General features: G+C 44.2%; 1 protein-coding gene across 4 annotated transcripts in view; it reads left to right on the top strand.

The window, feature by feature from the left end:
* STIM2 (stromal interaction molecule 2) overlaps positions 1 to 16,964 on the top strand; it is a 75,641-nt gene extending 58,677 nt beyond the window's left edge. For 2 of the 4 annotated variants that reach the window (XM_064149105.1, XM_064149108.1), the window contains exons 6-12: positions 1,005 to 1,182; positions 2,022 to 2,199; positions 2,812 to 2,979; positions 3,164 to 3,264; positions 3,619 to 3,857; positions 6,830 to 7,031; positions 7,845 to 16,964. In XM_064149105.1, coding sequence (XP_064005175.1) covers positions 1,005 to 1,182; positions 2,022 to 2,199; positions 2,812 to 2,979; positions 3,164 to 3,264; positions 3,619 to 3,857; positions 6,830 to 7,031; positions 7,845 to 8,325 — 1,547 coding nt within the window. In that variant the 3' untranslated portion in view covers positions 8,326 to 16,964. Of the gene's footprint in view, positions 1 to 1,004; positions 1,183 to 2,021; positions 2,200 to 2,811; positions 2,980 to 3,163; positions 3,265 to 3,618; positions 3,858 to 6,829; positions 7,032 to 7,287; positions 7,440 to 7,844 lie in introns of all 4 variants that reach the window. The other 2 variants (XM_064149106.1, XM_064149107.1) reach the window with 2 other exon arrangements.
* Positions 16,965 to 17,231: the final 267 nt, after the last annotated feature.

The following is a 17,231-nucleotide window of genomic DNA, read 5'->3' on the forward strand; positions in this document are numbered from 1 at the left end:
CACCTTGTCATGTGAAGTGGCATTTCAATGTTTGTGGCTGTTTAAATGACACTAACATCTCACATGACAGTCACTTACTAGTCAACTTGGGCAGTGTAAGCTGGGCTGCTGAAGTAAGAGGAGGATGGCTTTCCCCAAGGAAGAGAAAAGGAGCTGGGGGTGCAAACCCAGTACTCAGTGCCTTTGGTGCAGGCTTGGTTTAAATGCAACTAAAGGGAGTGCAGCAGCTCCAGATCTGACCGATTTTGGCCTGTGAAGGCACTCCTTGTCCCACACCAGTGGTCTGCATGCTCGTGCTCAGTTCCAGCTCTGTGGTGTTGCTGTGTGGGTGGGTTGCTCCTCAACTAGGAGGCCAGAGCTGCTTGGTCAGGTTGCAGAACAGTGAAGAGCTGGCCTTGCTGATTTCAGTTTCTCTGAGATCTCTGAGCTGAAGAGTTTTAGGGAGAAGAAAGGCACTTTGTAGTTGATACCACGCTTTTAATGTCAGCAGAAACTGTCCTGTGAAGCTTTTAGCTGCCTCTTTGTGAAACGAAGTTTTCCTTACAAAGAAGTGGATGTGAATCTGGGATGGGATGCTTGGACAGTCCAATATTTGCTGTGCATCAGTATCATTGTTAGCTACTTACATCTATTTAATTTTGTGCAAGTGCTTTTTATACTCAGCATAGGACATTTCCAGGGGGTACAGAGTGGAGAGAACTTAAGCAGAGCTCAAGTTCCATCTGGCCTGATAAGATGTGTTGAGGAAACTATTCACTCATTTAAATGAAGTTACAGGCTCCATACTGTCAAAACTTAGTGAGCTTTCCTCAAACTAAAATGTTTTGGTGTATATTAAGTAGATGGCGTTAGAGCAAAGCTGCTTCTGTGGTATGGAAAATGCACTGGAATCCTTCTGACAGATTTGAGATAAACAAGCTTGGGACTGTGTTTAGCACCAGTTTCTGTAGGGGAGAAGTCCACAGTTTGTTTTCTGTGTCCTGATGATGTTGTTCTCTGTACAGGTCCCCCTCACAACTGGATGAAAGATTTTATATTGACAGTGTCTATAGTGATTGGCTTTGGAGGCTGCTGGTTTGCGTACACACAGAACAGAACCTCCAAAGAACACATCACCAAAATGATGAAGGACTTAGAAAGCCTCCAAACAGCAGAGCAAAGTCTCCTTGATTTGCAGGAAAGGTAAAGAACAACAACAACAAAAAGTTAACATTGCCCTTTTGTTTTGAGGTTAAATACAAACACACAGTCAAAAATGATTTGCATTAAGATGCCTTTGTTTGTCTGCATTTTGCATGAAATTTGTGATTTCACTGAGGCATTTTGAGGGGTATAAATTGCTCCCAGGTGTTTGAGCAGGCAGTATGAACTTGGAGATGAAGATAGAGGACAGAGGTTTGGGTTTTTTTTCCTACAGACTGTACTGTTATCTTCATGTACTTACAGCTGGTTTTGGAACCCCTACAGAACATAAAGCTCCTAAGATTTGCATAGACCTGCACTGATTCTACTGCTGATTTAGCATTCTGAGAGCTTATAGTCTTCTCTAGTGCACCTGTAGCTCAGTTGTCTGCAAAGACTTGTATTTTTTAACTCACTACACCTTTAATGAAGGCTAACCTAAAAGTGTGCATCTTTTGTCTGAGGTGGACATCACATTGTGCGCTGTAATCGCTGCTGGTCGATGAAGCTTTTGCAGTCTTTATTATCACAGAATGGTTGAGGTTGGAAGGGACTTCTGGAGGTCATCTTGTCCAGCCCGGCCTGCTCAAGCAGGATCAGCTAGAACAGGTTGGCCCAGGACCATGTCCAAGGATCGAGACTTTACCACACCTCCCTGGGCAACCTGTGCCAGTCACCCCATGGTGAAAAAGCGTTTCGTGATGTTCAGATGGAACCTCTTGTCTTTTGGTTTGTGCTTGTTGCCTCTTGCCCTCTTGCTGGACGCATCATCTCCTGAGGGCTGTCACTTCTAACAAGTAATCTGTGTATTTTCTTATGTTTTGTGCTTGATTGTGAAGGCTTGAGAAGGCACAAGAGGAGAATAGAAACGTTGCTGTGGAGAAGCAAAATCTGGAGCGCAAGATGATGGATGAGATCAATGATGCAAAACGGGAAGCTCATCGCCTGAGGGAGCTGAGGGAGGGAGCTGAGTGTGAGCTCAGCAGGCTCAAGTATGCGGAGGAAGAGCTGGTGCAGGTATCTGCAAGCTGTTTGTCATTGTAATGTTGGCTTGAGATTCATCCTGGTTTTATTGGATCCTCAGGAGTGTATAAAGCGGCATTTTTCTGATGCTTCATGCTGAACAGAAGCATTCTAAGCTGATTGTCTCATTGCCTAAGATGTTTGTCTAATGATTCTCTGCAAAATAATCCTGAAACTATAAAAACAACCTCAATTTGTACATTACCCTATCATCAAGTTGATGGCTTCATGGAACAAAATGTCTACAAAAGCTTTCTTTTTCCTGCCTTGTTACTCTGTGAGAGATAGCAGTAGCTTTGCCTCGCTCTTCTGAGTAGCAATAGTGTGGATTTATTCTACTGAATAAAAGTGGCCTGTTACAAAACATTTCAGCCTAAAGTTAGGGACTATATAAGATAGGAAAGTAAAAAAAAAAAAAGAAATCTGAGTGTAATAAAGTGTATGGAAATTCAGAAGTGGCAGAGCTGTCTTCCTAGCATCAATGGAAAAACACCAGACTTCTCTCAAGTTCTCTGAATGCTGCTGTGGAATGTAAAGGTGCTTAGAGATGTAACAGAAGCAGCATTTGAAATGGTTACTCTTTTGGTGACACTCGTTTCTCCCTAGGTCCGCATGGCTCTAAAGAAGGCTGAGAAGGAGTTTGAGCTAAGAAGCAATTGGTCTGTTCCTGAAGCTCTGCAGAAGTGGCTTCAGCTGACACATGAAGTTGAAGTCCAATATTACAACATCAAAAGACAGCATGCAGAAATGCAGTTAGCCATCGCCAAAGATGAGGTACTCAGTCTTCCTCTTAAGCTGGTTCAAGGCTTTTCTGACCTGCACTTAGATATATGAAATAGTAAATAAATTGGGTATTGCTTTTCTCCTCCAAGTTGTTTGCTACCTGTCAGTATTACTAAACTCCTGTCCTCTGTGTTAATTCCTGGCTTTCTGCATTTCATTGTGTCTTGCTCTGCAGGCAGAAAAGATCAAAAAGAAGAGAAGCACTGTTTTTGGAACACTACATGTTGCACACAGCTCCTCCCTGGATGAAGTGGACCATAAAATCCTTGAAGCAAAGTAAGAGTTAACCAGGATGTGTATTTTCTGTGATTTATTCCTGGAACAGTGGGGTTTGTTGAGAGGGGTGCCCTTTTTGCACTTCTAAGTGAAAAGCTTGAAAAATTTGGGAAGGCCTAACGACTGAATTTGTGCTGCTTTGCTTTAGTGTGAAGAGCAGTGTCTGTAATCTGACTTGAGTTTGCTTTAGAGTTAAGAGCAGTGTCTGTAATGTGTCTCTTCCTTGCTTTCCCATGAAGAGCAGTGTCTGTAATCTGACTTTCCATTGCTTTAGCATTAAGAGCAGTGTTTGTAATCTGACATTCCCTTGCTTTACCCTGAAGAGCAGTGTTTGTAATCTGACTTTTCCTCCAGGAAAGCCCTCTCTGAGCTGACAACATGTTTGCGAGAGCGCCTGTATCGCTGGCAGCAGATTGAGAAGATCTGTGGCTTTCAGATAGCCCACAATTCTGGGCTACCAAGCTTGACCTCCTCACTCTACTCAGACCACAGCTGGGTAGTTATGCCTCGAGTCTCCATTCCTCCTTACCCCATTGCAGGGGGAGTCGATGACCTAGATGAAGATACTCCTCCAATAGTTTCACAGTTTCATGGTAAGTGGTGAGTTTTTAAGGACAAGGAAAAGTTGTGGGATTGTAAAACCAGGTGGGAAAGGAGTGCTGGAATCCATTCAGATTGGGGCAGAGTCAGAAGGACCTATGTTCTGTTTATTATATCACATGTGTCTTTTGGGACTGAAAAATGGGGATTGCAATAAATACAATGTGAAGAAAGCCTTAAAGAGCCTTTACTCTGTTTCACTGAGGGAGCTGGGGGTGCATTCAGCTAAAGTTTTGAAAGTCTGCTTGTTGTGCTTGGTTTGGCACCTAGACCAAAATTTATAGTGATGAATGATGAAGTTCTGTTGGAACATTTATTCTTCCTGATGGAAGAAATGGAGTTGGCCTAGGGTCCCTTGAGCTGCTGGGAAGATCCCATGCTTTGAGAGGCTGCGTGCTACATAGCTTCTCAAACATCCTTTAGTGGCTGGAGCAAAGTTCTGTTGTTGTCCAAGAGAAGCTTCCAGGCAGTATGTTTGCATTTGGATACAGGGCTGTTTGGGGCAGAGAAGCCAAATTCTGGGTGAGGGAAACTCAGCTTTGCTTAGGCTCTGCTCGGAAGATACACACCAGGGATCAAGACCACCCTGGTGTCTCCACTCACTGCGTCAGCACAAGGGCCTGTTCCATGGAAGCTGTGGTTAACTGGGCTCCAGAGGCAAATCAAAACAATGAACTCCCACATGAGTATTCAAACCAGAAATACCAAGCTGAGGAAGGAGAAAGGAAGAGAACTCTGTCACCTGTACCTTTGTTTTCCAGGATTGGGATTCCCAGAAGAAATTAGAAGTGTGTTTTAAAGTAGCGTAAGGAGAATGGTCACCTGTTTGCCTTCATTTTGAGTGCATTGGACATGTTTTAATTCTGCATGTACCAACCTTTTTCCTACAGGCCACGCCAAAAAGTTCATTAATCCCCTTGCCACACCACTTACTGCAAGTTCTGATGGCTTGTAAAGAATGCTTGCCTCTCTGGTTGTCCTCACCATGAAGGCTTGGATGTAAACCTTAGTAGCAAATTTATGGGATGGCCAAATAAAAGGTGGATGCCTAAATTTCCAAGCCTGCATGGAGAAACCTGTGCTCTGGTTTCAAAATAGAGAGCTCCATTTGCTATCAGCACTTTCCAAACACAAAACACTTAGATATGTAAGACTTCAAACTAAGGGGTTTTATCTTTTTAGTCACTCATTCAGATCTTGAAGACAGGGAGCAAAGTGCTCTTGGTTTAAAGGAATTACAATGAGAGGAGGATTGTACAGTTTGTAAGAGTTGAAACTTAGGTGAAACTCTGCTGTATTCTTTTGCAGTTATGGTTCTTAAAAATTATTTGGAGGTGGTTAGCTCATGGATGCTGGCTGATGAAAGTTAGCTGAATTGTAGAAACATTACATATACTTGAAATGTATTGTTCTGAGTTTTGGTAAGGCATGAAAGCCTGATTTGTTGTAATCACATGAGGAAAGGAGCTTCTTCATTTTCTAGCTTAAAAAAAACTTCCCACTTGGTCAGAAACCCTGGAAACGTGTGGGAATGGAAAAAGATGCTACTTGATCCCCTGTTGAAACTAGGAGTGCAGTTCTGGTAGGTTGGGAACTGCTGAATTCATCCTGTTCTTGAGAGAAAAATGAGAAATGGAAGGATGAAAGCAATCAATGGCTTGGGGGAAGGACAGAAGAAGAGTGTCTTGTCTCACTCGTAAGGCTTCAGGAAAATGCAGTGTTCAGACAGGACAGTTCTGAAACCAAAGTACTTGTAGCTTCTCAAAATTCACTGGTGATTGGCTCTTGTTCTGTTTTACACCAGCGAGCAGGATGGCATCTGATTTACCTGGGCAAAAAGTGGAAATTTACTGTAGGATTTCTTATTCTTTTATCTCAGTTCAGTCTTTTTTTTTTAGGAGTGTTTTAGTAATGACACAAGCTTAGTTCTGAGGTGCCAACATCTGCTTTTCAGATCAGTAGGGAATTCATCAAAAGTTTGAGTTAGGTGCCAGGTGTAGCTGTTCATCCTGGCAGGAAGCAAAGTCCAAGTGTTGGCAGAGGTGCAGGCAATTGCTGCTGTGTGAAGGGTGGCATTCTCTGCACCAGAAGCAGAATCAGGCTGCTCAAGCTTTCATTTCAGGAATGGAAACTGGAATGTACCTGATGCTAAACTGCCGTCTGAAAAAGGAATGCTGACATCCTTGTCTACTCCAGTAACAATTTCTGGTAGTGAGTGTTTTTTGGTGAACCACCAGTAAGGTTTAGTTTGGCTCAGAGCTCCGAAGGCTCAAAACAGGCCTGTCAGTTCATTCCCTTATCAGTGCTCCTGCCTAATCATCTGTGGGAGGAGAAATTGGATCAGAACATGTTGGTTTGTCACTTCCTCTTGGATGCTTTCCTGGTCAGGGCTTCTATTGCTGTCTCCACATTCTTAGTGGCTTCATTTCTGGAAATTCATGGATAGCCTGGAAAAGGGAAGTGTTAGCACCTAGGAAACTCTTGAGTTAAGGTGAGGTTGAGTTGCATCTTTCCAGTCATGTTAGAGAAGTGACATTGCTCTTCCATGCCTACGGCGTCTCTCAGCTGGCTGTTTGTTTGTGTGTCCCTACATTGCCAGCCTTCTACACATCCTTTCCTCCCCACATCTCAGCACACCAGTGGAACCCAGGGCATTGTGTAGCATGCTCATTTCACCACTGTTCTCTTTATTTTGTAAAGGGTTTGGAGTTTCAGCAGAATTCTTCTCTTTGTTCTTTGCACCTGGTCAGATCAAATTTGGCAGGCACAGAACTACTGTGTTTGCATCTTGGTCAGCATCTTCACCTACTTGTAGGATGTCCAAGGTAGTGCCAGTCTTTCTGCCCCCTCAGTGTCCAAGCTGTTGAAGAATAACCTAGGCAGTTACCTGCTGTTTAGTCTCCAGGGCAGCTTCTTTTAACACCAATGTCACTGGAGGGTTTTGGTTTGCTTTCTCTTTGCCTAGGGTCCATTGTCAAAGCTCCCAGCACTCTGGCCAGAAGCAGTAGCTTGTGCCGCTCCAGACGCAATGTGGTGCCATCATCTCCTCAGTCTCAGCATGCTTTGCACTCCCCTGACCCTGACATCCTCTCGGTGTCAAGCTGCCCAGCTCTGTATCGAACTGAAGAGGAGGAGGAAGCCATTTACTTCTCTGCTGACAAACAATGGTACGGAGCTGAGCACGCAGCACTTGGAGAGCATTGTTTGAGACTAGCAGCTTAGAGATAGAGGTGGAACGAAGCCACAGCTAAAGTAACCTGTAGGATGATAGAGCTTAACGTGGAGCAGAGAGGGGTTCTGGTCTGGAATGTGTGTGTGACTAGCTAGCATGTCATGTACAGTTGAGTGATGTCACAGTGCAGGGTGCACTGAACTAACCCTGATTCTCCATTGCAATCTGTCACTGGCTTTTACATCTGCAAGCAGGAGCAAAAGCAGTGTCAGCTACTGGGCGAAGAGAAGATGGATGGTAGCACAATTCTTACAGCATGTTGAGCGGGTCCCTACTCTTGTTACATGGCCTCATAGGAAAAGGTTAAATTCCTTTTGGAAGGAGCAAATGAGCTTGTTGAAAGGTAGGGACACTTGTCCTGAAGAAACTTTTTGTATATGATAGGCTTAAATCTCCTTGTTTCATTTCATAACTTTTCTCAATTCACCTGCCAGAAAGTTTTTGTTCTTTGAGTTGAGATGCAAATGGCTGATTCTGGGCAGATGCTCCTGCCCACAGAAACAAGATTGCACAAACTAATTATCTTAAGCTTAGATCATAAAACGTTGTAATGCAAGTTGTAACTTACTGTTTAACTTAACGTGTTGCTTGTTGTTGTTTGTTTTTCCTTTGTTAACTAACTACTAAGGAAAAGTGTGGGTGGTGCTTTTAGACTAAGGTTATTGATTCTAAACTAATTTCCTTTTTAACTGCAGGAAGGAAATAGTAGTTTTATTGTGTGTTCTTCTCTCTCTCTCCTCTGACTCAGGGAAGTACAGGAAACAGGTTCAGAATGTGACTCCTTAAACTCCTCCATGGGAAGGAAGCAGTCTCCTCCAGCAAGCCTTGAGATGTACCAGACACTTCCTCCTCAAAAAGTGTCCCCAGAAGAATTCTCTCTGGAGGAATCATCCACAGGAGACTCCTCTTCTCTAACTGCAGACATTTCCAGGGGTTCTCCTGACTGTGTTGGCATGGTAGAAACTAAGAGCATGATCTTTAGTCCTGCAAGTAAAGTCTATAATGGAATTCTGGAGAAGTCCTGCAGCATGAACCAGCTTTCCTCTGGGCTGCCAGTCCCAAAACCTCGGCACACTTCGTGCTCCTCAGCCAGCAGCGACAGCAAACCCAGCCAGGAGGCTGCCACTGTGCCCCGGATCAGCAGCATCCCACAGGACCTCTACCAGAATGGGGAGAAAAGCAAAAAGCCATCCAAAATCAAAAGCTTCTTTAAGAAGAAGTGTAAGTGAGGTGGGCAGAGGAGACCCATAGCAATGTCCTAAGAACTCTCTTTTTTAACTCTTGAGGAATGTAATTCCATTGGAGCACTCCAGCCTGGATGCCCTGCTGGAATGCTCTGGAGGTCACCTATATTTAACTGACTGTACTGTCACAGGCCATGCCAGCTGTCAATGAGAAATCATTAAAAGTTCAGACAGTTTACATTCACTTCTGCCTATTTATTTCTTCTTCTTTTCTTCCTTTCTTTTTTTTTTTCCTTTTCCTTTATTTTCTTTCTTCTTTTTTTTTTTTTTTGGTTTGTTTAGTTTGTCTTTTTTAGAGGTTTGGGGTTTTTTTTTCTTTTTTCTTTTTTGTTTCATTGGGTTTTTTTTTTTAGTGTAATTTTAAACAATTTTTAAGCCACTTTGGACTTCTAAGCTTTAATGGACTAGTAAGCCTGCCTGGGCTTGCCAAAGTTTCTTGTTTACTGGAGCATCTTCTTATCTTTCCATAGAGCTAGGACATTTATCTGCTGGACTCTGAGAGAAATAAAAGCAGCAGAACTAATTGAATTGCACTACTGGTTTACAGACTGGAAAAGTCTCCCTACAAGTGAACCTGAAAGACTTTGTTGTTTGGCTGAGAAGATGAATCTTTTCACTTTTAGATCTTTTGGGGTTTTTAAGTAGAACTTAGGATTTCTAATTGACTTGATTTCTGGAAATGGAAATACCATGCTTTTATTATGGGAAGCTTTGTTAGATGCATTTATTATTAGAATGGTTCAAGTCCTGCTGTAAAGATCATGTTTTTCCCAGGACTTTCACTGTGATTTTGCTTCACTGCAGGCTGTATGAAGAAAAAAAAAGTTAATTTACCAGAAAAGAGGCTCTTAATTCCTTATGCAAGTGATGATGGATATGAAACCTGACTGAGGACTGTAAATACACCCCCTTCTGAAGTGAGGAGGGGGAATAGTAGCTTTTGTTTACAGACTGACAGACATGGACATGGGGTTTGTGACAGTTTCTAAAGACAATAAATTGGCAACATTATTGTGCTTGGGAATGTTCCAATCCTAGCTGATGCTTGTTTCAGACGTGTTCCAGAGGTCCTGTTGACTGAAAGCTGTTGTAGGCTACCTTGCTTCTGCTGACTGCTGTCTATAAGCTGTTATTATATTTTTTTGATTAGCTATCAATGTCTTAATGTCCTCCTTTTGTAAGATTTCCTATATTTTTGTATAGTTTGAAGATCTGGCTGTTCAGACAGCTCTGAAGTAAATGGTCTAATTTTCTAATGCACACTGTTATACTAACTCCTGATTTTAGACACCAAGAGAGATCTAAAGGTGAGACTCCACGCTCGACAGAGAAAAGCAGCTTTACTGCTACTGTTACAGGAGGAGATGAAGTCACCATGAGGTCACAAGGAGGCCTTCCTAAGCCAAGGGTAGCTAGCTGCTCAAACCCATCTTTTTATTTCTGTTAAGCACTCGGAGACAATGTTCTGCTTGAGCAACAGTGCCTTGTATTCATGTTGTTGGAAGACACTGATACTGATAAGGGGTTTCTTCTGAGGTCCGTTCCAGAAGAATCCTTCCTGCTACAGTGGACACAAGCAGTTCACCCAGTCATGAACAACCAGCTCCAGCTCTCCTATTGGGGTGCTGTGTTGCCTCTAATAGGTGCCATTGCCAGGGACTCACTTCTTTTGGATGTGTCCGTGCTGGACTGCACAAGAGGATTCATTCTCCGACTGCCTGGATTGGTTTCTAGTCAGGAGCCTTCAAAACCTGTAGCTAATTGATGTCAAGTCACACATGTCTTCTCTGTCACTTTCTGTTTAGGTTGCAGGTGTTCTGTCCTCAAGCTGGTGGTGAAGTTAACAGCAGCTTTTGCTGTGGCTAGTGAAGTGCTTAGGAGAGTTAGAAAATGAGGTGACACATGTACAAGTACCTTAACTGGTTAATTCTTGGAGGCAACAGGAGGGATCTAGAGTTGTACTGTCTAACAGAGTGACTGTGTGTCATGTGTACAGGAGAGCATAGGGGTGAAGTCTGCAGAACAAATTGGTGGAATCCTGTCCCACCAGTAGAATTCCTGTTCTACCATAGAATTCTATGAGTCTATAATCATGGACTCATAGAATTGTTTGAGTTGGAAAAGCCATCTAACATTGTTGAGTCCAACCATCAGAGTAACACCACCGTGGCAAATAAACCATGTCCCAAAGTGCCATGTCCACACATTTCTTGAACTTCTCCAGGGATGATGACTCCATCACCTCTCTGGGCAGCCTGTTCCAATGTGTGATCACTCTTGCAGGAAGAATTTTTATGAATGTCCAACCTAAACCTCCCTTGACACAGCCTGAGGCCACTTCCTCTTGTTCTGTCTCTGGATACTAGGGAGAAGAGCCCGACTGCCACCTTGCTCCAGTCTCCTTTAAGGGAGATGTAGAGAGCAATGAGGCCTCCCTTCAGCCTTCTTGTTTCCAGGCTCAACAGTCCTAGGTCCCTCAGCTGCTCCTCATCACACCTGTTCTCCCCTTCAGCAGCTTCATCGCCCTTCTCCGGACATGCTCCAGCTCCTCCATGTCCTTCTTGGAGTTAGGGGCCCAAACCTGACTCCTGGGCCCATGCCTCACCCGTGCCCACTGCAGGGGGCAATCACTGCCTTTGTTCTGCTGATCCATGCCAGGATGCTGGTGGCTGTTTTGGCTGCCTGGGCGCACACTGACTCATCCTCAGCTGGCTATTCATCAGCATAGTCAGATCTTTCTCTTCTCCACAGTTTTCCAGATGCTCTGTCCCAAGCCTGGAGCATTTATGGGGTTCTTGTGACCCAAGTACAGGATCCTGGACTCAATGAAATGTCTTTATCCCATTAAGCCAACCTCTCCAGGTGCCTCTGCAGAGTCTTCTTACCCTCAAGCAGATCAGCACTCCTGCCCAATTTAGGGTCATCTGCAAACTTACTAAAGGTGCCTCAATCCCCTCATCCAGATCACTGATAAAGGTGTTAAAGAGGACTGGCTCCAGCACTGAGTCCTGGGGAACACGACTTGTGACCAGCCACCCCCAGTTAACTCCATTCCCCACCTCTCTTTGGGCTTGGCCACACCACCAGTTTGTTAAACAGGGGAGCCTCCACCCACCCAATTCATGAGTACTGAGTTTCTCCAGGAGGATGCTCTGGGAGATGATGTCAAAGGCTTTTACTGAAGTCCAAGTAAACAACATCCACAGCCTTTCCCTTGTCCACTAAGCAGGTCACCTGCCCTTTGTGAAGCCCTGAGAGGTGATGAGAAGTTGATTTTGTTCCACTATTCTCTGCACCCATCAGATAGAAGAGCTACAGCTGCAGAAAAGTCATCACAAGGTGACAATGGTCTGTTTGAACGAAGGTTGTCCTCTCTGTACAGAGTAGGCAAAACCCAGCAGAAACACAAAGATTTGTGCCAGGTAGCCACCTCAAGCCTCAGCCTTAGGAGCTCTAGGAACTGGATGAAGTACTTCTGTACAAAGAAGGGAAATGTGTAAAAGTGGGCAATGTGGCTTCTCAAACAGAATGGAGAACTTGAGCATCAGAAAAATGCTTAGAGCTGATGTCTGCACCTGAGAAGGCTGCAGCAATAATTGACTTTAAGATATGGGGCTGGAGAGTAGAGCTTCAAGTGTGAGGTTTGCGGAACTCTGTCTCTACCATTGCTGGAGAAGATGCAGTGGAGAGTAAATATTGACACCTGGGAAAATACTGTTTGGTCCTGAGGAGCAGGAGGCTAGCAGTTCTTCATCCTGATGACACAGCCAGGGAAGCCAATGCAGACAGACTCAGACTTCTGTCATGAGCATGACTGAAAACTGGAGAAGAGGTGGTGGTGTTTTTTTTCAGTAACTGGGAGTTTAGGTGCACAGTATTTTCATAGAATCAACCAGGTTGGAAGAGACCTTCAAGATCATGCGGTCCAACCTATCACACAGCCCTATCCAGTCAACTAGACCATGACATAAATGTCTCATCTGGGCTTTTCTTGAACACCTCCAGGGATGGTGACCACCACCTCCCTGGGCAGCCCATTCCAATGCCAATCACTCTCTCTGTGAAGAACTTCCTCCTAACATTTAGCCTATACCTCCCCTAGCACTACTTGAGACTGTATCCCCTTGTTCTATCTCTGTTTGCCTGGCTGGTCTCTTCAGTGACTGGGAGCTTAGGTCTAAAATATCTTTTAACAACACTCAATTTAACTCTCTGCTGGAAAAAAAAGTTATTATAGCCTCGTACATCCCAGTTAGGTGATATTGTCCCAGTGATAGGTTCTGGATGCAGAACAGCAAATCTTGGGAGCACAAACTGCTCTCAACCCTCAGTCCTTCACCTGCTGCTCTGCAACTTGATAGCTGCTGTGTAATGAATGGTATAGAAGTGAAGGCTGAAGTTAATGTGGTCAGAAGTGGTGAGTATTGGAGCAGAAACTGTAATTTAAAATTGGTTTTTGTTATGTTCATAGACTCCTTGTCCGTCTTGACAGCTGAACTTGCCCACAGTCTAAGTGAGTTGCCTTGCTCCCACCATGGCTGCTGTGGGAATGCCTCTCCTCAAGCTGTCAGCGTGCTTTTGCTGAGGTGTGTTGGCAGCACTGACTCTTAGGTAGATCCTCCCTGGCAGACATCAGATCTGGTCTTCCTGTTGAGTTGCCTGGCATGTGTCAGCATCTCCAAGCTGAGGTGGTGTGCTTTAAGGTCCTCTGCTTCTCCATTTGCTTCACTGTGTAATTCAAACTGGCTGCAGTCAGTGAGTCCAGCCACTGTTCCAGCCATGAGAATCTTTGTAAGGCATTCCAGTCATTCCAGATCGTCCTGTCGTGTCGCCAGCCTGGAATGGCTGAGGGCTTTCTAAGCTCTGCACTCAGAGTGTTTGGACTCACACCATTATTTTATTTATGCTACAATCCATGTGCTCTCTTAATTTCTCCAGCATTTTCCCAAAGATACTTCTGTCAATAATTTGGTTAGAGAACTTGGTCAAGGCAGCAGCCCCTTTGGAGAAGCTTCTTCCTGGTTACCCTTTAAGTCTTTCACCTGTAAAGAGAGGAGATGTCAGGTGTGTGGTTCTATACGAAGAAGGGAAAAAAGCCCTGAACAAACCCAAACCTTTCCACAGTTCTGACTAAAGCTGTAGGACACATTTCCTAACTGGGAAGACTACAGGAAAGTAATTTCTGGTGGCCATGGGAAGTGCTTTTGACCACCTTATGGTGGACTTTAAGGTGAAAAGAGTTGATTCTCATCCCTTCTAGGGGCTGAAATTAAGATTGCTTGAAAGTTGATTCTTTCCTTGCTTGAGGGTGGAATTAAGATTGTTCGGTGACAGTTTGGTGCATGTGCCAGCTTTCTGTCCCCACTTCACTGGCACCAGGCAGCAGATGGCTCTGTTTTGATGGGCTGTTTGCAGGAGGAAGGAAGGTCCTTCATCAGACAAGGCAGTGATGTTGTAAGAACAGAGTAGCTTGTGCGGGGCTGTTGAAGGTGGTGAAGCCAATGATACTCCTCTCATTTATGGATGCCAGTTTGAGTTAGGCATTAACCTGATGAGTGATTTAGGCATTAACCTCATGACTGATTGAAATCCTAATTAGAAATGGAAGCTTTCCAGATGTTTTTGCTCCTCAATACACGGGAAGGCAGCATGCACAGCAGGTAGATGAACTCTCCTCGGTATTTCTCACACTACCAGCTTCTAGCGCTTCAGAATGGCTTCATTCCATTTCCAAGGCATATTGCTGGGCAGGAGCTGCTACCTTAATTTTGTACTGTTTGCAAAGAAGCCTTTCTGGTTTATTTATTTCCAAGCAGGAGAAAAGGATGTAAATAAACTGAATGCTTAACTTCAGAAAGAAAACGTTTTATTATTATAATTTTAGCCAAATAGAGGAACTCTCTTCCACCTCTTGACAGTGGCAGAGTTTGCTAAGCAGGGTAAACACAGATTTCTGCTGTGCTCTGCTCAGCTGCTCTGAGGTGATGTTTCACCATCTCCTGTCTGAAGCTGCTTGCTCTGGGTGGCTGTAGGCATTGAGACCCTGGATGCTGCCTCTGCACGAAGCAGTGGCTAAGCCTGCTGAGGCAGTTTGATTCCAAGTGCTGGTAAATTCTCTGCTGATGACTCAAATACAGATGGTCTAACCAACAAGCAAACAAGACTTTGCCTGTCTGTCAGCATGTAAATATTTGGGTAACCCTTCTCTAAGGTTGCTGGCAGTCCAGCAGTGGCATGCCATCTTCAGGAGACCTCTCCAGCCGTGGAGAGATGGTGCTGGTCTGATGCCCCACCTCATCCCCTCAATCTTGCCTTACACAAGCAGAACACACTGATTCATGCATATGGGAGTAACTTGACATTGAATTTTTTCCTCCCAGTTGCTCCTGCATCTGGCATTGCTCCAGCAGGGTGGCAGCACTCAGCAGTCCAGTTCAGTCTGTCAGAAATCAAATTAATTGGTTTTGGGTTTTTTTTTCCTTCTACAATTCCAGATCTCAAGTTTACCAAAGTGTGTGTATGTTCTGAATGTTTAGTGCTTGACTGAAATGGCAGTAGGATGGCTGGGCTCTGCTCAGGTGTTCAGGAGAGCACATCTGAGCAGGGCACACAAAATAAATGCCTCTTGCTTATTGCAGAGGATGAAGAGTTCAGAGATGTTTTCATCTACACCAACAGTAGAAGACCAGGGAATGCTCATGACTTCGTGCTGGAAATGAGAGGTACATTCAATCTCAAAGCTTTCAGAACAGTAACTCTTCACCCAAGAAAAAAACCTTTCCTCTCTGGATGTGCTCTGCAGGGCATTGCCTTCTTGTTTCTCTTCCATGTATGACCCAGCACTAAGTTTGGAGCCCTGACACTAATGTAGGTGACTGCCAGCGCTCAAAGCAGGCTCTGGTGATGGTTTCAGCAGTGTGCCTTAGAGTCAGTTCTGATTTAACACTGGATAAAGAAATCTGAACAAAAACCTCCTTTACATTCAGCTGACTTCTTCCTCACTCTCTCTACTGTTAAAGAAGTGGTCAGGTTCTGGTAGGTGATCCCTGGTGGTGGTTAGATCACAGCATTTTTGTTTTCAACCGAGTTGCTGACACAAGTTGCAGATGGTTGCTTTTTTAAAAAGGCTAGATGGGGATTGGGTGCTGCTGCAGAAACACTGCTGGACCTCAGTGGGACGAGAGGCAGCACTGACTGGAGCAGCTGGTGTGTGAGTGGCAAAAATCTTCTGAAATCCTCCTTGGGTTTTATTTGTATCTTAATGCTGCACAATGATTTTCAGATGAGTTCATTTCAAATTGAGGTCAGTGTGCCCAGCCTTCAGCTGTCATCCATCGGTCCATTCATACTGCGGTTAGGTTACAACCTTGAGTACTTGTACTTGTTAGGGGCTCCTAGAAGCCTTTAGCTGAAAGGTAGAGGACTTCTGGAGTGAGCCAGGTGCCCTGTGTCCTTTATCAGCTCCTCAAACCCATCATCTCCCAGTAGGACCCAGTCTCCCCAGGGGAATGTGGCTGTGCTTGCTGCTTGGGCCTTTGTAGCTCTGCCTCTTGGCTGTCTTAACTAATGCCTTGCATGTGCACTGCTTGCTTGCTTTGCAACAGCTGCCAACAGCTGGAGGAGATCTGGGGGCAAGGTGGCAAAAAATTGCTGCTTGATAAAAAGAAATAAACTGAGGAAAACTGTGTCAGGCTGTGAACTGAGTAGAGTCAACAAGGGTCTCAGCTTTTTGTCTAAAAGCATTGCTTAAATAGTAATTAATGAGTTGGGTAGCATCCGTACCTCACCGCTCACCTCTGAGCAGCAACAATGATTGTAATGCTCCACACTTCAACAAGGCTGCTCTGGAGATGTCTTGCCCTGTGTTGATTGTTAATTTCAACACCACCCAGCTGTAGTGAGGGGTCAGCATATTAATGCATGGCTGTAAAAGCAGAATTGGAATGAGTTGCTTTGTTTTGCAATTACAGCTTTATAGAAACGTGGGCATTTGCATAGAGCCTGTGACTGGACCTGGGTTTATTTCAGTGACTGATAGCAAGAGAGGACCAAGACAAATCAGTCTGTGCACAATTTAAATCGTATCCAAGATGCTTTACTGTTCTGGGAAGAGAGGATTCTTCTCTGTTTTTCCTCTGTTTGTTTTTTTGCTTCTGTTTGTTTCCATGAGTTGGACTAAAATGAGAAACCGAAGCCCCAGACTGGCTGTTCCTGTCTCTAATACCCTCTGCACTTGCCCTCCCTGCTGCATGCTGCTGGTGCTGTACAGATGCAGTTGGATCTCTTTGATGTTGGACAGCATGATGCATTTCATTCACTTTTCTACTTTGCCTCCTGTTAGCTAGGTATTGCCTTTACAACTGGGAAAAAAACCTATTTTTTGGGGGAATTGAGTCTGCATATAAAAATTTTTATTTCCTTTTCACTTTTTTTTTTCCTTTTCTCTCTCTTTTTTTTTTTTTTTGGTTCCTGTGAGTCTTATGAGAAATGTCCTACTTGGAGAGTCTCGGGCAGTATTTCCCTGTGTTTATTCATGTTGCTTTATTTTATAAGTGGATATTGATTTTGGATGTGTTGTTACACTTAATGTTGAATAAATCTGACTTCCATTTTGAAAAGAAAAACTGTGTTAGTCAAAATGTGTAATGTTGAGCCATCTGAGTCCCCAGGGTAGAGAAATTTGGGATTCTGCTTAGGATTCTGGCCAATATTTCTTTACTTTGTGCTGTCATTAAATCTTGAGAGCTGTGTTGTTGGGAAGGGAGAGTTGGAGACAGCTCTGTCTGGCAGTCAGGGTACTCCAGTTAGGCTTGGAAATCCTCGGACTTATGACTCTTGCTGGAAAGAGCCTTTCTGAGTTTAATTTGCTTCATGTTTTGAAGATTGGGGAT

This window comes from Pogoniulus pusillus, chromosome 9, assembly GCF_015220805.1.
Source record: "Pogoniulus pusillus isolate bPogPus1 chromosome 9, bPogPus1.pri, whole genome shotgun sequence".
NCBI lineage: Eukaryota > Metazoa > Chordata > Aves > Piciformes > Lybiidae > Pogoniulus > Pogoniulus pusillus.